This window comes from Bos indicus x Bos taurus, chromosome 5, assembly GCF_003369695.1.
Source record: "Bos indicus x Bos taurus breed Angus x Brahman F1 hybrid chromosome 5, Bos_hybrid_MaternalHap_v2.0, whole genome shotgun sequence".
Taxonomy (NCBI): Eukaryota; Metazoa; Chordata; class Mammalia; order Artiodactyla; family Bovidae; genus Bos; species Bos indicus x Bos taurus.
In genome coordinates, this window is record NC_040080.1 from 41918358 (window position 1) to 41939940 (window position 21583).

The window sequence follows — 21583 nt, forward strand, 5'->3', positions numbered from 1 at the left end:
GGGATCTTCCCAACCCAGGGATCAAACCCAGGTCTCCCACATTGCAGGCAGATTCTTTACCATCTGAGCCACCAGGGAAGCCCATAAATGCTGTAACATATGTTTTTACTAAATGGCAATCTTTAGGAGAGGTTCTTAGACTTTTAATCAAATTTATTTTCAAATTATAAACTATTTAGCAACCTTGATATTTAACTTCCCAGAAAATCAAAGTGAAAGTCACTCAGTCATGTTCAACTCTTTGAGACCCCACGGACTATGCAGTCTATGGAATTCTCCAGGCCAGAATGCTGGAGTGGGTAACCTTTTCCTTCTCCAGGGGATCTTCCTAACCCAGGGATCGAACCCAGGTCTCCTGCATTGCAGGTGGATTCTTAACCAGCTGAGCCACAAGAGAAGCCCAAGAATACTGGAGTGGGTAGCCTATCGCTTCTCCAGTGGATATTCCTGATCCAGGAATTGAACCTAGGTCTCCTACATTGCAGGTGGATTCTTTACCAACTGAGCTATGAGGGAAGCCCCTAATTTCCGGGAACTGAACAAATTAAAAGCAATAGGTTAAAAATGGGGTATCTGAAAAATGTAGGTATATATATTACCCAAAAGAGAAGAATCAGTTAAAAAAAATGAAGATGTTTGCATTTCAATTTGTCAGAAATTGTGGTCACAAAGATGCAATGAGTCAAATGTTAAAATATGTTCCTTTGTTTAAGGAAGGAATTAAGTTCTAACAAATTTTAGAAAGATTTTCATTAAAATATTTTGATACTTACAGAAATAAGCTTTGGAAAACTGAAAAAATGACAAATTCAATAACATTACAATGACCAATGCACTGGTTATTGGATTTTTTCCTCAGTCTGCCTAGGTACTCTTTATTTTATAAAGCTGAAGTAAATGTGTAGGTATATTCCCTACCACTGCACAACAACTAATTTCCTGGTGGTTTTATTAGGACGTGATAAACTAGGTTAAATGTTTGAGAGCTTTGATAAAATTGATGGTGATTATAGGATAATGTAAAAATAAAATAATCTAATGAATATAAGGCAGTAGCATGGAGGATAGTATATTAAGTACTCAACAAATGTTTCTATTTAAAACAGTAAAAGTCTTGACAGTTTATTGCCCCATTTGGAATTTGGAACTTCATTTAAAAAAAAATAAATTTCTTAATGAAAAGATTCATTAAAATATATATGCTATTTTATATATACAAACACACATATATATACATATAAGCAGGATGAAGATATATAAACATCACACAAAAAATTCTTTGGGCAATAAATCAAGCAGAAATATTCTGGCAAAAACATGGCACCACCATTCTAATAGTGGTTACTAACATGTATAATTCATTTATGGGCTGCTTACTTCCAGAAAGGATTTGATGTGACTTTTTGTTGAAAAGCACAGCTTTTAATTAAGAGTAAAAACAAACTAAAACACTGTAAACTGGGAAAGGAAAAAAAATCAAAATCTTGGGACAAAAGACTTCTTAATATTTAGAAACAGGTTATAGCTGCCACATCTGTCATTGAATACAAAGGAGGAACACTAATTTAAGATCTTTTTAAACAGCTGCAAAATGTGGCTTCTGGGGGAGGAAAAACCTCTATCCGCTTATATTTGTCTTTGGAAGCCTTTAAATTAAACTGACAATAAGATTAACAAGAGGAAAGGCAAAATTTATTCACAAGCTCAAAGGTCGTGGTTCAAAGAAATGGCTAGAATTTAGTTTATATATCATCTTAATAGGGGAAGAGGAGGGGGAGAAAGGATACTTAACAGTCATACAAATGACTTTTAGGGAAGACAAAATGGACCTTTAGGAAAATAGATGGGAGTTATGATAATCTTGTGACAATGCCTGTTTAATGCAATTTCTCATCTGAAAATCTTTCTTAAAAAGAATTTGAGGCATTTTAATTATTTTAGAAGTGTCTGCTTTTAGGCAAAGAGTGGGGATGGGAGGCGGTTCAGACGAAGTCTTTTTCTTTAACCTCTGTTGTTTCTTAGACATCTTCAGCTCAAAATAATCTTTATGCCACAGTGGTATATTCTGGATGCCTTCATAGATTCAGAAAAAGATGATCAAGAGAGAATAAATATGATGTCAAGAAAAAGACACTGGCAAGAGCATAAGTAGTCCTGGTAAAAATATCAGTCAGACATGAAAATTCTAAAGGATGTCATTTTACATTGATAAATTTTCATTATCTTTATCCATAATAAGACTATCCTTAAATGTATTAGAAGTTAAACCTCTGGAAAATAAGAATATTTATTGGAAGTAAAATGGGTTTTTTATAGAGCATACTTCATCTCCTAACTTTACCAGTTTTTTTTCACTCTGGAATAAAGAGGCGGAAGGGAAAAAAGTCCTTGGAAATACCTAACTGAGAATAAGGCACTGGTTGTCTTCTAGGTTTAATAAAGAATTTCTGAGGATAATATAAATTCAATTATCATCATCTTTATAGATATTTTTAAATTACCTCTAACTTCTTGGCACAAGGTCCACTAACAAGCGCAACCACACCATGGTCAGATACCTAAGCAAAGGGAAAAAGAACACAGCACATAAATGGAGATGATGGAAGCATATTTTTCCAAAAATTATTATTTAGATATTGTTTTATTTCCTCCCATTTAGCAAACATGTGTTTTAGCCACCACATACCTTCTACCCTTACTTAAAACAATTGAGGGGAGGGTGCCAAATTATATTGCAATTATTTAACTATCAAAATATGAAGTTAATAATTTCAGCAACAACAAAAAAATTGTGTCTGATGAGTTATGGAAATATACTGGGCAAATAAATACATACAGTCTCTACATTTCAAGTTTTATTTCATTTACCTGAGTAGCTGAAAAATCAACACACTGCAAAAATGCGCAGTTTTCTCCTAATGCCTGCAAGGACACATCAGTAATACCTAAGCAGCCTCCTAAATCAATGATCTTTAACAGCCGGCAATTGAGTGCAAGAGCAAGGACTCCTTCATCAGTGAGATTGCAGCATCTTTTCAAAGAAGCTTCATGCAGGTAAGAACAAGATGAAGCCACAGCTTTTATTCCTGAGGGAAGATATAATTCCATATCAATGAGCTATAGATGTTTATCTATGAGAAATGTGACTGATTTTTATTTTAGTAATCACCAGTACTGATACATCCAATTAGCCTTTTCCAAAGCAGTTCATATGGGGAATATACTATTTTTCTAGTGATGCTGTCATTATTTAAAACTCTTTTAGAATGTTTCAAGAATTCTCTATACAATCTGTAGTATAGTCTTCAGAATAGCTGCAATTAATGACATGCCTTTTTATGATTAGATTTGCTTTTAAGAAATGACCAAATATCATTCAGAACCAAATTAGGTAATTAAATAGTAATGATTCTCCTTTTTGTTAAAAGTTTTAAAGTAATAAAGTTAATTTTCTTGTAGACTCTGAAAAAAAAAATCAAAAGTTAAATGCCACAAATGTCTTAAGTAATAGCTTTCATGCTTATCCTTAGAAATCATACCCATGTTTCTGTGTTTTCCCCTCCCTCTTTGATTCTACCCTTTCCTACCACCAAGCTCCTTCTCTGTTAGCCTGGACGAATCTTAAATTTTACCGAGGGTCAAGAAAAGAGAGGCCCTTAAATCCAATTAAACTGATGTAAAAGCACTTTGGTGACAGGTATGTGATGATGTGCCATATAAATAAAAAGAGTACTGAAGGAATCCTGGGCCCTTCAGCCATGGACAAACATTATAGCACTGTTAAAAGACACCTTTACGGGCAAAATACACAAAATGGAAGATGGTAAATTCGTGTGTAGGTCATTTTTATTGTTTACTATGTCTTAAGAAAGAACTCTTACTTTATTCATTAGTGTTCAGCATGAAAGTTCTTTTTAGAGAGTCAGTATTTGTGTAAACATTTTAAAACTTATGCTTCCTTGCAGTATTATGAATATCCTAACTTGCTAACCAAGCTAATTGTAAAATAGAGCCAACTACCTACAAAATTTTCCAGAAACCTAGGTAGCCAAATAACTCCCTCTTTCTTATATTGAAAAGAGTAAAAATTTTATATTTTTAAAAAATGGTAAAAATCCATTAATTCATGTAACAGTCACACTGATACATGCAGTCTGCCTGGTTATAAAACACTGTAACTGGACAAGGTCAGTACCAAACCCAGTTTCAGCTTCCTGCCACTCAGAAGGTCAAATCTCAAGAGACAAGTGTTGGTGGAAAACTTCAAGTTGCTTTAGTCAGGAAGGGGGCAAACTGGGGAGATGGTAGACTGACATCCTCAAGAGCATCTCCAAGTTGCCAGTTGGGAGATAAAGCTTCTAAAGCTTATGTGAGGGAGGGGGCTGCAAGGTACACAAGCAGTTCATACACAGTTCTCAGATTGGTTGGCATCAAGGTAAAGTTTCAAACATCACCAGTCTTCTGGTTTCAACTGGTCTGGGAGTTACATGCTTGCAGTCAGCAGTTTTCATCTGGTCTGCTTCCTGTGAAAACAACTTAGGAGTGTGTGTTAGACCTTTATATCTTTCAGAGAACTTGGTGATTTTGCTATGTGACTGGTTTATAGTCTAAATTGTTTCAGCTTCCCTGCCAATGTCCTTGAAGTTGGTATCTGGAATTAAGCAAGCAAGATTAGTTCTTTCTTAGTCAATTAGTCATTGTCTAAAACAGTTTTGAGGCATGCTTAGGTCAGCAGGAGTGGAAAATAAATGTTTCAAGTTTTGTGCAGCTCAAAATGGGGCAGTTCTGGCTACAAAACTATGTGTTATACAGGCTGATAGGAGAGAACCTAGTAAATATTTGCTTATGATTTAACTTTCTGTTGTAATATTACAACAAAAAAGTCTTAACAAAGTTATGAACTGGTCATTTCTTGTTTCACTATACTAGGCAAAATATTTAAAATATTTATCTAGCCATGTTTATTTTAAATATGTTTAAAATTTAAATAGTGACAATGTATTTCCTAACTTTCAGCACTGATTATAAGCAAGAATTCTAATTAGGATTCTCTAGCTTATTTTGAATATTTTTATTGATAAATATAGTTTCTATTTCTTTGACACCTTCATACTGTTCATGGGGTTCTTAGAACTGACTCATTGGAAAAGACCCTGATGCTGGGAAAGATTGAAGGCGGGAAGAGAAGGGGATGACAGAGGATGAGATGGTTGGACAGCATCACCAACTCAATGGACATGAGTTTGAGCAAGCTCTGGGAGTTGGTGATGGACAGAGAAGCCTGGCGTGCTGTAGTCCATGGGGTAGCAAAGAGCTAGACACAACTGAGCGACTGAACTGACTGACTGACATCTTCATACTTTTAATATCTTTTAATATCTTCATATCTTTTAATATATCTTCCCCCTTCTCTGCTCCAAAACTATGGTGAATAGTTTCTACCAATTCATTCAGTGTTAATAAACATACCTTTTGAAGTTATGGAAATTCTGTTTTCTTTTGAGGAATTTAAATTTAATTTCTTCAGTTTTCTGCAGTTACATAGGTGCAGGAGAGCAGTATCTGAAATATCACAGCTTCGTAGATCTAGAGTTTGGACTTCAGGATGTAAAATCTATAATATATACATTATTTTGAAAAATTAAAATTTCCTATAAACATAAATATTTATTCCATATTTAGTGTTTTGATGACCATAACAGAGAAATGGCTATAGCAAAGAATACAGAAATGCATTTGTGTGAAGACAGATACAAAAAGTAGAAAAAACCAAGTCTAATTCCAACTGAGGGTGCAGCTTATAGTGTCCCCAAAGTCTTGCTGGGACACAGAGCTCTACTGAGACAGCTGGTACAGAATAAGAACCCATTAGATATGGAAGCAGAACCAAGGTAGTGGGGTGCTTATCCTCTTCCAGTAGTTTCTGACTATCATGAGAGATTCTAGCTATGTGCCTCTTTGTTCAGCAGGTACAAGTCTTTAATCTCTGTAGGCAGTGAGTGATGATAGTTGCAAACCCATTTTACAATTAAGAGAACTGAGGTTCAGTGTCAGAAAGAGTGGCAAAGCTGGTATTTTTATTCAGGCCAGAAGCTTTACTATACATTCTCCCTTACAGAATTGTTAATTTTAGCTTAATTAGGGAAAGGGCTTCCTGGGAAGCTCAGTTGGTAAAGAATCTGCCTATAATGTGGGAGACCTGGGTTCAATTCCTGGATATGAAAGATCGCCTGGAGAAGGGCATGACAACCCACTCAGTATTCTTGCCTGGAGAATCCCACGGACAGAGGAGTCTAGTGGGCTACAGTCCATGGAGTCGCAAAGAGTCAGACACGACTGAGCAACTAACATATATATAGGGAAAGGGAGTAAGTATAAGTTAGATGGAGTGAGGTAGCCAGAAGAAGAATGAAAAGAGTTTAGAAGAATGATTTTTAACTGATTGTTATCCTTGAATGGATAAAAGCAATCTAGTAGGCTATGAACAACATTTTTTAATTGAAATAAGACATACTAGAATAAAATAGAAAATAACCAAGTGTACTATACACTGTACTTTTACACATAGGTATGGTTTGTGTCCTAGAGTCACAATGTAACATTCATATTTCTTCTTGTGGGTCTTTTTTTTTTTTGCCATTTGTTTTTTCACTCTGCATTTTAATTTTTTCTAGATTTACTAAGGTATACTTAACCCAAAAGTTTAACATTTCTTGAAAATATGCAGTTCATGGATGTTGGTACCATGAAGACAAGGGGAATAACTGAAGGAACAGTGGGAGAAGATTTTTAATTTTTATTTTATTTGTTTTTTGGCTGCTCAGCACGTGGGATCTTAGTTCCCCAACCAGGAATGAAATCTGCACCCCCTGCATCGGAAGCGTTGAGTCTTAACCTCTGACCCCCAGGGAAGTCAATGGGAGATTATTTTAGAAGCTATTACACAGGACATTATGGTTATCTGGAGAAAAAAATAACTTTAGTATATTCTAAAATTACTCGTCCTAATATAAAACATTGTTCCAAAAATCTGAAACCATAGCTGACCAGTAAAATATAATAAGCTTGCTTTACAGTTATATATTTTCTTACCTCACTTATGTTTGAATCTGTTATCTGCCCCTGCACGCTCATAATTTTGATGAGTCTATCTTTTATGTTGGGTGGCAAAGGCTTAATGTCTGTGATATATCTAGAAATATTCTTCATGAAGCACCAAAGGCATCTGAAATACAAATACAATACAGTAAATTACACTATACAGGTATTGACTTCTAATATTTGTTTAATGCATTTGTTAGCACTTAGTTCGTAGAAAAAATGGGTGCACATTTTATATGAATATTTACAACTTAAGCTTGGTAAGATTCAAAAGCCTCAGTTATGAACAAGTTGCCCTTTTCCTCTACAACTTTTTCTCAGCATCCATCACTTACTAAAATGCATTCTGAATGACAAAGAATTTTTCTTAAGTCAGTCTCTCCAATTCCTAAGACATATAGTTACTACCAAGCTTTTAGTCACATACATTCCTAAGTAAACATTAAACTAGGGCCTATTAATTGACAAATTTTATGTGTTAATCCAACAAACTCGCCTTCACTATTTTTCTTAAAAATTGTACAGGTATAAGAACCAAGAAAGAACTGTAACCACAAAGATTCCACAAATAGTACAAATCACAGAGATAATAAACTTAGTGCCAGTATTATATATTACAGAGTTATCAAGGCAGGCAACAACCAAGACCCATACAACCAACATATTTCATATTGATATGTGGCCTGAAATCCCAACTATCTGAGATACTTGTATGTTAAATAAATACAAATCTTTCTTAGTTTCTGCCTACAAATACTTTCACATATACACACTTGAATTTTTTTAGTGCAGTCTTTTTCTTTTTCTTTTCTTCTTTTGGTTGCCTCTGCCTTTCTTTCTCCATTAGTTTAGTTCCTCATGCTATTCCTTGTATATTCTTATTTTTCCTGTGCTTGTACACACACACACATTCACTCACACATGTATCTATGTTCTCACACATACTTTTACAAGTTAGGGTGGGGGTGGGGAGAGATCACTGTTTCTTAGAATGGCATCAGTGTATACTCACTTTTCTACAAGCTCTTTCATTTAATAATAATTCTTTAAAGCATCAAGTATAGTTTTAATTCTCCTTTAGTGGCTAAATATTGTATTTCATAGTGTGGATGACTTAGTCATCCCCTATTGAGGAACATTCCACTGTTTCTAGGATATAACATATGTTGTCAGATTATTTTCTTCATATTTCCATCGGAAGTGTTGGAGAGTTCCTTTTCCTCTACATCGCTAAGCAACAGATGTTATTGTTCATTTTATTTATTTTTCCATTTATTTTCATTATGTCCATTTCCCAATCTCGTCCCCCAGCTCTAGGAAATCATTCTTATGTCTAATATGTATCCTTTTGTTGTATGTATCCTTTTAACATGATTGTTCTATGGATGTATTTCTAATTTATGCGTGTGGTATTTGTCATAGATTTGTTTAGTTTTTCACTGAGCACGATTTTTACCGTCTGCTTACTCTTAAATGTTGACAGATCTCATGGGTGAAAACTAGTATCTCATTACTAATTTAATTCTTATTTCTCTAATTTCTAGTAAATTTAACATCTTTTCATAAAGTTGCTGGCTATCTAGATAGTCTTTCCTCAAAATAATCTATTCATATCTTCTATCTATTTTGCTTTTTACTTAAATCTATGAGCTATTTTTGTGGTCAAATACATAACTAATTTTGTATGTGCTCTATAAATATTCAGAAAATGTATATTTTCTATCTGAGAGTTGTAATGTTCTCTTTCTGTGTTTTATATATGCGTGTCTAAATATCTCTCTCTGTGTATGTACATGTATGTGCATATAAATATATTATGTGTGTTAGTGTTAATCTCTCAGTCATGTCCAACACTTTGCAACCCCATGGACCGTAGCCTACCAGACTCTCATGTCCATGGGATTTTTCAGGCAAGAATACATTTCCTTCTCCAAGGGATCTTCCCAATCCATGGATTGAACCCAGGCCTCTAGCATTGCAGACAGGTTCTTTACCATCTGAGCCACTGTGTATGTGATTATTCATTGATTAGTATCTTTTAATTCTTCTATGTTCTTATTCTTTCTACTAAATCTGTAGAATTCTTAGTTTGCAATACTTGTATTTTTAAAAAAGTAGTTATTTATTTGGCTGTGCTGGGTCTTAGTTGCATCATGTGGGATCTTAGTTCCTTGACCAGGGATGGAAGCCATGCTGCTTGCAGTGAGAACGTGGAGTCTTAACCACTGGACCACAGGGAAGTCCCTTACCTCTCATTTTTTACTTAAAAACTCTCTTGTAATAGATTTTTGTAACTGTCAAGAGTCGTGCAGAATCTGAGAGTTGATCCTACTTACCAGTTTATGAGTTAGCTTTATTATCATTTTATGAATGCTGGCAGAAGAATGCTGGGTCAGTGAAAAATGACTTTATTACTCAGGATAAGAGCAGTAGCCAGGGATCTTCCCTGGTGGTCCAGTGGTTAAGAATCTGCCTGCCAATGCAGGGGACTGGGGTTCGAACCCTGGTCTAGGAATTAAGAACTGACATGCTGCTGAGCAACTTAACCCCATACTTCACAACCATGAGCCTGTGCATCCTAGAGCCTGTGCTCCATAACAAGAGAAGCCACAGCAATGAGCAGAGTAGCCCCTGGTCGCTGCTACTAGCCCATGGGCAGCAACAAAGACCCAGCTCAGTCAAAAATAAATAAATTAAAAAAAAGAAAAAGAGTAGTAGCTGGAGCTTCATGTTTGTGTTGGTTATCCATGTCCCAGGTCCGACAGTATAATGTAGGAAGGTCGGTCCAGATAGATGTTTACTCATGTAGTGGGTTGTACAAGACAGAAACACTGAGCTTGAGGGGGTTCACCATTTTTATAGCAACCAGAAGCAAGACTGCTCTTTTTGGAAGGAGAAAAATACTTCATCTCTCAAGGCTGTTTACTACAAATGCAACCTTGAGAAATGGCCTAGGTAATCAAGGCCCTGCATTCTTGGTATACCCAGCAAGAATGTGCAGGTCCATGGTATTGCCTCTTCCAACAATCCACCCCAGTAAGTTCTTGGCTTAATTCAAATATTCATGGAAGTATGCCACTCTTATCAGCTACTTTAATTTGACCAACAGAGGCTAAAACCTAACCTGTTCAATTTGTCTCTTAAAGCACTTAATTAAAGCTACTATCAATAGCCAACTCATTGGAAAAGACCCTGATCCAAGGAAATATTGAAAGCAAAGGAGAAAGGGGTGGCAGAGGATGAGGTAGTTAGATAGCATCACTGACTCAATGGACATGAAACTGAGCAAACTGTCGGAGACAGTGAAGGACAGAGGAGCCTGGTGTGCTACAGACCATAGGGTCACAAAGAGTTGGATATATGACTTAGTGAGTGAACAACTATCAATGTCGTGGTCTTTATAGACTGGGACCTGGGGACTGGAGATGACGAAAAGAGGGATGCAGGGGACCCAAGTCTCGAGTGAAACAAGGGTGCTTTATTTGTGGCAGAGTGTGCTTATATATCCCCATACAAGGAAGCTTTAGGCAGCAAAAATAAAGTTGAGCAAAAACAGAACCAGGTGAATAACAATCGTCACAGGGCCAAAAGACAATCCATATCTGAGTAATAGGGACATGACTGAATAGTTTACATTAAAGTAAAAGGTCACTGAAGGGAATCCATGTATGTGCTCTGCCTCATGACCTCAGACCTAAGAACTGTGTGCAGCTCTGTTCATTCCTGTTTTCCAGGAACTCATAAGGAACAGAGGGCCCTTGAGAAACAGCACACAAAGGAAGAAAACAACATGTTGGATTCCTTAAAGTTGAATGTCCCCTGACATATCAGTAGTACTCCAAGTAGCAGGATAAGGTCGACCTGCAGTAACGACCTCAAAAGTAAGGTCGTTTTGAGGGCTGGGCCTCAGATTCAGCTAACTGTGAAAAAGTGTGGAGTGGGGGAAGGGAACCAGTAGGTGTTCATTTCAACACACAGGATGTGGTCAAAGTCCAGTCTATCACCTCTTACGAAAGATACAAGGGAATTTAGGTGGTTATTTCAATGACTACATTTTTCTTTCTTAGGACTTTTAATTTTTTTTAATTTATCTGTTATTTTATCTATATTCATCTGTTAAGAATAACTGTTCCTTTGTTTTTGAACATTTCCAATATATTTGTTTTAAAATATCTTTCAAGTTATTCTACTGTCCGAAGTTAATAAAGTGTCAATTGTCCTATTTTCTGTTGAGTCTCTCTCATGCTATTTTGTTCTTTAGGTACTTTGTAAATTTTGACTGTTAACACTTCTTTGGCAGAAGTAGTTTTGCGTGAGAATCCTGTGTTCTTTGTGTTGTGAAAGCAAACCTCATGGTGAAAGTCTGAGTTTTCCTCCTCTTTAAGGACACTGTCTTTGTCTGGTTGAATTGCAATAACAAAATGCCATAGATTGGATAGATTTGCTAAACAAAAGAACTTTAATTTTCACAGTTCTGGATGCTAGAAGTCTAAGATCAAAGTGCCAGCATGGTTGAGTTAGGGCTCTCTTCCTGATCCACAGCTGGCACCTTCTCTATGTGTCCTCTTATGGTAGAAGGGGCTAGGGATTTCTCTGGAGCTTCTTTGTAAAGACACTAATCCAATTTGTAAGATTTTTGAAATGGAGCAGGACCCTATTGTCCTTATCCGTACCCCATGTCCTCTGTCTGCCTTCTGTCTGTGGAAAACTATAGTCAAAGAGAAAGCTTAATCAGAGAAGTGAGAAATGTGGAAAACAAAGAAAAACAGTCAAAAGAGACCAAATAATAATGTAGGCATTAAGCATAGTCAAGGACTTTTAGTTCTTTCTCAAGGGCTACAGATAATATTCTGAGCCATATCCTGTGAACTGTCTTATAGATATTAAAACATGGGGGTGAATAAGTTAACTACATAGTGACCAGACTGTACCCATGACATGAGCTGTCACAATTCCTAGAACTGGCCTCAAAGAAATGGTAACAAATGGATTTTGGAACTGAAAATTAACTGTACCTAAAACAACCAATTAAAACCAATTAAAAGACGCTTGCTCCCTGGAAGAAAAGCTATGACAAACCTGCTGCTGCTGCTGCTAAGTCGCTTCAGTTGTGTTTGACTCTGTGCAACCCCATAGACGGCAGCCCACCAGGCTCCCCCGTCCCTGGGATTCTCCAGGCAAGAACACTGGAGTGGGTTGCCATTTCCTTCTCCAATGCATGAAAGTGAAAAGTCAAAGAGAAGTCGCTCAGTTGTGTCCGACTCTTAGCGACCCCATGGACTGCAGCCTACCAGGCTCCTCGGTCCATGGGATTTTCCAGGCAAGAGTACTGGAGTGGGGTGCCATTGCCTTCTCTGATGACAAACCTAGACAACATATTAAAAAACAGAGATATTACTTTGCCAACTAAGGTCCATATAGTCAAAGCTATGGTTTTTTCAGGAGTCATGTATGGATGTGAGAATTGGACCATAAAGAAAGCTGAGTGCCAAAGAATTGACGCTTTTGAACTATGGTGTTGGAGAAGACTCTTGAGAGTCCCTTGGACTATAAGGAGATCCAACCAGTTTGTCCAAAAGGAAACTAGTCCTGAATATTCATTGGAAGGACTGATGCTGAGGCTGAAACTCCAGTACTTTGACCACCTGATGTAAAGAACTGACTCACCAGATAAGACCCTGATGCTGGGAAAGATTGAAGGCAGGAGGAGAAGGGGACGACAGAGGATGAGATGATTAGATGGCATCACCAACTCAATGGACATGAATTTGAACAAGCTTCGGGAGTTGGTGATCGACAGAGAAGCCTGGCATGCTGCAGTCCATGGGGTCACAAAGAGTCAGACGTGACTGAGCAACTGGACTGAACTGAACTGAAAACAACCAAGATGACACTGGTCAGACCACTAATGACCAATTTGAGGATGACTGTCAGAGATTACTTCTGTTTCTCCATGTAGCAACCCCCACTCCCGGCTCTCTGCTTGTTGGGATGGGGAGTTGGCCTTTGGGCATATGTTCACCCTCCCTACCAGTTGCTGGCATCTGAAATAAAGCAAACATTCCTTTCCACCAACCCGGCCTGTTTACTGGATTTTGGGCGGTGAGCAGCCAGACCCCACACTTTTCAGTAACAGCTCCACCCTCATGATTTAAACACCTCCCAAAGGCTCCAGTTACTAAAGGCATCACCTTTAGGGGTAGGATTGCAACATATGATACAAAAACATTTAGACCATAATAGGGCCTTATGAATATTCACAAATTCCAAAGCATAGTTAAATGGTATTTTTTCATCTGAGGAAAAAATACACTTGTACATAATAAAGGCATGAGACCCTAGGTTTTAAACAGGAATTCTAGTTTTGACTGGGATTTTATATCCTTGCCATCGATGTGGGCTGCTCCTGGAAGAGTGTGACTTGAAGTAAGGTGACTGCAGAGTCAGCAGAGGTAGATCCTGAAGGTGGGTAGAAAGTCCTTCCTTGAAGGGTGATCTGGGTAGCACATCTCCATGGATATTACTGTCATTTTTTAAGTGATTCATATTTAATAGACTGCAAGTAATAAGACTTATTGGAAAAGACTGATGCTGGGAGGGATTGGGGGCAGGAGGAGAAGGGGACAACAGAGGATGAGATGGCTGGATGGCATCACTGACTTGATAGACGTGAGTTTGAGTGAACTCCAGGAGTTGGTGATGGACAGGGAGGCCTGGCGTGCTGCGATTCATGGGGTCGCAAAGAGTCGGACACGACTGAGCGACTGAACTGAACTGAACTGAAGGAATAAGAAGGGTGACAAGTTTAGACACTCTCAGCTCTCATTCTCTTCAACTCTGTTATGATGTTGAAATCAGATGCTCTACCATTAACAGAAATTTATGTCATTTATTCTAAAAGTTAAACGCTTAGCAAAAAAGGATCATTTGGGGAGTAACTGCTTTATTAAGATATAACTGACATAACAGTGGTTTTAGTGAATCTACAGAGTTGTGCATCCATCATCAGTATCTAATTCCAGAAGATTTTCAATACACTAAAAATAATTTTATACCCATTAGCAGTCACGTCTCTATCCCCGCCACGTTCTATAGCCCAGGGAACTATCAGACGCTCCAGAGAAATCTCAAGCCCTTCTACATGTGAGGACACATAGAGACAGGGTGCCATATTCTGTCTCTCTGCTGCTGCTGCTCCTGCTAAGTCGCTTCAGTCATGTCCGACTCTGTGCAACCCCATACGGCAGCCCACCAGGCTCCCCCTTCCCTGGGATTCTCCAGGCAAGAACACTGGAGTAGGTTGCCATTTCCTTCTCCAATGCATGAAAGTGAAGCCACTCAGTCGTGTCTGACTCTTTGCGACCCTAAGGACTGCAGCCTACCAAGCTCCTCCATCCATGGGATTTTCCAGGCAAGAGTACTGGAGTGGGGTGCCATTGCCTTCTAGATTAGCCTATTCTGCACTTTTCATATAAATGGAATTATAAAGTATGTGATAATTTATTACTGGCTTCCTTCACGTAACATTTTCAAGTTTATCTAGTAGTAACATGTATCAGCACTTCATTCATTTTTACTGCCAAATAATATTCCATCATATGGATATACCATATTTTGTTTATCTATGCATCAGTTTATTGATACTTGAGTTGTTTCTATTTTTGGGCTATTATGGATAATCCTGCTACAAATGTTCATATATGAGTTTTTGGGTAGACATATGTTTTCATTTATTTTGGGGACATATCTAAGAGCTCACTTGCTGGGTCACATAAAACTGCTGAGTCATACAGTAACTCTAAGTATAAACATTTGAGGAATTGCCAAACTATTTTTACAAAGTGGCTACAACATTTTATATTCCTACCAGCAGTGTATGAGGGTTCCAATTTCTCAACATCCTTTCCAATATTTGATATTATCTGTCTTTTATTATTGCCATCCTAGTGGCTATGATGTAATAATAGCTCATTATGGTTTTGACTTACATTTCACTGCTAGTTAATGACGTTGAGCATCTCTGCATGTGCTTGTAAGCCATCTGTATATCTCCTTTAACTGTCTATTTAGATCCTCTTCCCACTTTTAAGTTGGGTTTTGCTGTTTATAGGATTCTTAGTTGAGGTTTTTCTTTCAGCACTTTAAACATGTTATCCCATTGTTTTCTGCTTTCATTGTTTCTGAAGAGGAGTTCATTGTTAATCTTATTAAGGTTCTCTTATACATGAGTAATTTTTCTCTTACTGCTTTCAGGATTTTCTTTTGGCCTCAACATTTTTACTATGATATTTTTGTTTTGTTTTTGGCCATGTCATGCAGCTTGCAGGATCTTAGTTCCCTGATCAGGGATTGAACCTGGGCCCTCAGTAGTAAGAGTGTGGAGTCCTAACTATAGGACAACCAGGGAATTCTCCTGATGTGTATGTTTATATTTCTTTGTATTTATCCTAAAAATTCATTCAGTTAATTTCAATTCACTGAGTTCCTTGGATGTGTAGATTAATATTTCTCATTAAATCTGGCTTTTAGCTATTATTTCTTCAAGAATCTATTTTCTTCTCTTTCTCTCTTTTTGTTTTCATGTTCCTATCACATGTATATTGACATGCTTATCCCGTAATCCTCTGAGGTTCTGCCCTATTTCCTTATCCTATTTACCTTCCATTCTTCAGATTGCATACTATTATTTATCTTCAAGTTCATAACTCTTTCTTCTGCCAGTTCAAATCTACTGCTGAGTCCCTCGAGTGATTTTTAAATTTCAGTTATTGTAATTTTTCAATTCCAGAATTTCCATTTGGTTCTTTTTTATATATAATTTATATTTCTTCATTAATAGTCTCTATTGTATCTCTAAAGTAATAGCCTCTATGGTGCCAAGATAGGCACAATAAAGGAGAGAAATGTATGGAACAACAGAAGCAGAAGCAATTAAGAAGACGTGGCAAGAATACACAGAACTATACAAAAAAGATCTTAATTATGTGGATAACCATGATGGTGTGATAACTCACCTAGAGCCAGATATCCTGGAGTGTGAAGTCAAGTGGGCCTTAGGAAGCATCACTACAAACAAAGCCAGTGGAGGTGATGGAATTTCAGCTGACCTATTTCATATCCTAAAAGATGATGTTGTGAAAGTGTTGCACTCAATATGCCAGCAAATTTGGAAAACTCAGCAGTGGCCACAGGACTGGAATAGGTCAGTTTTCATTACAATCCCAAAGAAGGGCAATGCCAAAGAATGTCCACAGCCTTTGACTGTGTGGATCACAACAAACTGTGGAAAATTCTTAAAGAGATAGGAATGCCAGACCACCTTACCTGCCTCCTGCAAAACCTGTATGCAAATCAAGAAGCAACAGTTAGAACCAGATAGAACAACAGACTGGTTCAAAATTGTGAAAGGGATATGTCAAGGCTGTATATTGTCACCCTGTTTATTTAACTTATATGCAGAGTACATCATGTGAAATGCTGGGCCAGATGAAGCACAAGCTAGAATCAAGATTTCAGGGGAAAATATCAATTACCTCAGATATTGATATTATCTGTTACATGCAGAGAACAACACTCTTATGGCAGAAGGTGAAGAGGAATTAAAGAGCTTCTTGATGAAGGTGAAAGAGGAGAGTGAAAAAGCTGGCTTAAAACGTAGCATTTATAAACAAAGATCATGGTATCCAGTCCCATCACTTCATGGCAATGGATGGGGAAACAATGGGAACAGTGACAGACTTTATTTTCTTGGGCTCCAAAATCACTGTGGATGGTGACTGCAGCCATGAAATTAAAAGACGCCTGCTCCTTGGAAGAAAAGCAATGACAAATCCAGACAGCATATTAAAAAGCAGAGACATTACTTTGCCAACAAAGGTCTGTATAGTTAAAGCTATGGTTTTTCCAGTAGTCATGTATGGATGTGAGAGCTGGACAATAAAAAAGGCTGAGTGCCAAAGAATTGATGCCTTTGAACTGTGGGGCTGGAGAAGATTCTTGAGAGTCCCTTGAACTGCAAGGGGATCAAACCAGTCAATCCTAAAGGAAATCAATCCTGAATGTACATTGAAAGGAGTGATGCTGAAGCAGAAGCTCCCATACTCTGGCCACCTGAGGCAAAGAGCTGATTCATTGGAAAAGCCCCTGATGCTGGGAAAGATTGAAGGCAGGAAGAGAAGGGGACAACAGAGATGGTTGGATGGCATCACTGATGCAATGGACATTTATTTGAGGAAACTCCAGGAGATGGTGAAGGACAGGGAAGCCTGGTATGCTGAGGTCCATGGGGTGCCAAAGAGTCAGATACCACTGATCAACTGAACGACGATGATGATTTTATCTATATCATGAGACTTTGTCATCATACCTTTAATTCTTTTTCCAATTTTTTAAAATTGAGGTGAAATTCACATAATATAAAATTAACCTTTTAAAGTGTAAAATTCTTTGGCATTTTGTATATTCATGTTGTGTAAACACTACTTCTATCCACTTATAAAATTGTTTCATTAGCCCAAAAGAAAATTTACATTTACTAAGGAGGCAGTTTCCATTCCTCTCTTTCCCCAGTACCAGGAAACCATCAATGTGCTTCTTTTGCTATGGAATTTTCTATTTCAGGTATTTCATATAAATTTATTCATATAAATGTGAACTTTTATGTCTGGTTTCTTCCATTTAGCATAATGTTTCTCAGGTTCATCCACATTGTAGCATGTATCAGTACTTCATTCCTTTTAATGGCTGAATGATATTTCATTGTATGGATATACCACATTTTGTGTATTGATTCATTGGTGATGGACATATTGGTTGTTTCCACCTTTGGATTGCTGTGATTAGTGTTGCTATGAGTATTTGTGTAGAAATATTTGAGTACTCAATTTCAATTATGTTGGTTATATATCTAAGAGTAAATTTGTGAGTAAAAATGGTAATTCTATGTTTAACTTTTTGACGAACTGCCAAACTACTTTTACCCTTACTTCTGTAAGTATGGCATAATTTAGTTCTTTGAACATATTTATAGTAGTTTCTTTAAGACTTTGCTAAGTCCAACATCTGAGTCCTCTTAAAGGTAGTTTCTGGTAAATAAAAGCTGTGACCATTGTCCTGGGCCTCCCCCTTAGGTCCAGGGGTCAGAAAACTATGACCTATGGGCCAAATCTGGCCTGTTATCTGCTTTTATAAATGAAGTTTTCTTAGAACACAGCCATGTCTGTTCATTTATGTGTTGTTTATGGCTGCTTTCACACTATAATGACAGAGCTGAGACTGTATTTCTTGAAAGGCTGAAAATCGCCAATACCTACCTTAGATAATGTAATACTACTAAGATTAAGCCATATGTTTTTACTGACTTTTGGACTATTGCCAACTGCTTACACTTGGTCTGCAATTTGGAAGACTACAGATGGGCAGATTAAAGATATTCCTCTTTAGGACTGTGAACTATAGAACAAATTATAGCTGATATATATATATGGCAATGGCTCATTCTCTAATGGAATGGGCTGGAATGACACTATTAATTATGCCCTACCCAGATCCCCGTCATTTCTACTGGAAATTCATCATTATGCTGAACATGATGACACATCCACCATCATGGCTTAGGAAAGTAAGGATTACATGTGCCTGATGTTAAAACTACCATTACATGCCAGCCTTGTGCCTCCTTTCCAAAGTTAACCTGTTTGTCTCCAAGTGAAATAGGCCCTCTCACTCCTGACAAGCTGACTGTATTGAGCCTTTGACCACTTGTCTTGGCATCTCCACTGATGCCTCTTGATATCTTTTCAGTTTATGGTGTCAATGTTCCAATCTGATCAACCAACTCCAGCCACAATGACCATAACATAAAATGTATTATGTTTTTGGCCTTTTAGACCATATTCAGTCAGACTGTGTGATATCTTTTAATGCAAAGGTCTACTCAATACTGGACCAAAAGTCAAGGTATTTGATGGACACTTCATATCCCTTATCATCCTTGAGCTGTTGGTTTCAGTAAGAGATAAATGGAGTTTTTAAAAAAGCCAACTAGAGAGATTTCTAACTCTACCTGCTTCACCTTCTCCTGGTCCATACATCTTAATGAGGTAGTTTGGTCACTAAATGTGAGCATCCACTGAAAGAATTCACATCTTCTTGGCCACCTTCTAGACAAAGATCAGGATGAAAGGGGTTATCTTAACCTATTTTGAAATTTTAGAATTCTACTTTTTACAGGCTGTTTGGTGGGGCTAATGGTGGATTCTGGGAGGGGTCACAATGATGAGTACTTCTCAGAACTGCTGCTTCCAATGTTTTTGTCCTCACAGTTGGCCAGAGCCTCCCCTTGCCTCTGCAGGAGAGCCTCTAATACTAGCAGCTAGATGCAGAACACTCGGAGGTCCTTAATGATAGTACAGTTACAAGATGTGAGATGCCTGGGACCCTAAATTACCATGTAGAGGAAAGCCATCAGCCAACTAAGACTATCCATACTGGGTATTTACATGAATGAGAAATAAGCATATTGTGTGTGACACTGCTAAACCCTTGGAGTTTACTGGTTATAAATAACAGCCAGTATTACCTTAACTAACATTTATTCAGATCAGAGGAATGGAATTTTGCTCTGACATTTCCTGAACACGATGCATTTTTCTTTTCTCTAACAGCCACCCCAAGCCAGCCTGGTTGGTACACCTGAATGGCAACCTGCCCAAAAAAAGCTTATGGAATTCAAACTTAATCTGGTTTTAGTCACTTGGTTTCTCCTATCAGACTGAACTGATACTAGATCAGAGTCACTAGAGTCTAGAACTAGATCAGCAAACTATAACCCATGGGTTGAGCCTGATCTTTTGCTTGTTTTTGTAAATAAAGTTTTACTGAATCATAGCCATGACAGTCTACTATATATTATCTATGGTTGCTTTTGGAGAAGGCAACGGCACCCCACTCCAGTACTCTTGCCTGGAAAATCCCATGGATGGAGGAGCCTAGTAGGCTGCAGTCCATGGGGTCGCTAAGAGTTGGACACGACTGAGCGACTTCACTTTCACTTTTCATTTTCATGCATTGGAGAAGGAAATGGCAACCCACTCCAGTGTTCTTGCCTGGAGAATCCCGGGGACAGGGGAGCCCGGTGGGCTGCCATCTATGGGGTCGCACAGAGTCGGACATGACTTAAGTGACTTAGCAGCTTAGCATGGTTGCTTTTGCTCTACAAAAGCTCTCCTACAGAGCTGAACATACTTCTCTTTGGCCGTTTATAGGAAAAGTTTGCCAACCTCTGTCCTATGAAAATAATGACCATTTGGTTGAATAAATTGCTCACTAAGTCTCCCTGCGGTAGCCCATGCCCATCATGGTGGGAAATATAATGGATCTCTATAACTTTTGTAAAAATATTCTTATCCCTTCTGCACTTGACCTCTGCTGAGTAGAAGATGATTGGAAAAAAGTGATAGCATGTATACTGGTAAGGGGCACACCAATTTTGTGATCATAAGGATAGCAATAACTCCAGAACCTGGGAAAGGAGCAGTTTAGATTCTGGGAAGTACTTGAGGAAGGGGAGAAATTCATGTTTCATTCATCCTCTAGCGAGAAGGCAATGGCAGCCACTTCAGTACTCTTGCCTGGAGAATCCCATGGATGGAGGAGCCTGGTAGGCTGCAGTCCATGGGGTCACTGAGGGTCGGACATGACTGAGCGACTTCACTTTGACTTCACTTTCATGCATTGGAGAAGGAAATGGCAACCCACTCCAGTGTTCTTGCCTGGAGAATCCCAGGGATGGGGGAGCCTGGTGGCTGCTGTATAAGGGGTCGCACAGAGTCGGACATGACTGAATCGACTTAGCAGTAGCAACAGCAGCATCCTCTAGACTGAGCACTGCACCTTGGCAAAACAATTAATATGGTCCACCTGGGGCAAGAAGTAGCTGCAGCTGACAATCTGACCTACTGCTAGATTTCTCATCATTGTGTTTGTGCTATGATTACAGAAAAGTTCATGTGAATATGGAAGACCCTGAACTATTCTGCTTTGCCTAGCCTCTCTTTATAAGGGTATGAAAATATGGACCAACACAATCTTGTTTCAACATGACAGATATAAACAGGTTTCCCCTGATGTTCAAGTGATCTTGGGCTATTTTATGTGTAACAATCAAGGCTGCAAGTACTCAGAGATGTTTTCTCATGTGATAAAAACAAAACAATGTCATAGTGATCGAAATCAAGTTTAAAAGTAAATCCAAACTAGAGTGTCTCTTTGTTTTATGTTTCTATGTACAGAATAGGCCATGGAGTATCTCTCAGTTGGATTTCTTTTTTGGCCCATCTATTGTTCCTGTCATTACTGATAACAGCACCAAAAATTAACAGGAAAACTTGAATGTCCTTGTGCAGGTCATAATGGAGACTGTCCTGGGCTTATGCTGTGTCTTGGTTGTCTGAAATAAGACCTACTGGTCTCCCCTGCGATT

The 21583-nt window shown here is 38.0% G+C and overlaps 1 protein-coding gene across 3 annotated transcripts in view; it reads right to left on the reverse strand.

The window, feature by feature from the left end:
* AMN1 (antagonist of mitotic exit network 1 homolog) overlaps positions 1–21583 on the reverse strand; it is an 85108-nt gene that overhangs the window by 40023 nt on the left and 23502 nt on the right. For all 3 annotated transcript variants that reach the window (XM_027541665.1, XM_027541668.1, XM_027541667.1), the window contains 4 exons: positions 7093–7225; positions 5470–5614; positions 2869–3086; positions 2502–2558 (listed from right to left, as the gene is read on the reverse strand). In XM_027541665.1, the coding sequence (XP_027397466.1) occupies positions 2502–2558; positions 2869–3086; positions 5470–5614; positions 7093–7225 (553 nt within the window). The remainder of the gene's footprint in view (positions 1–2501; positions 2559–2868; positions 3087–5469; positions 5615–7092; positions 7226–21583) is intronic.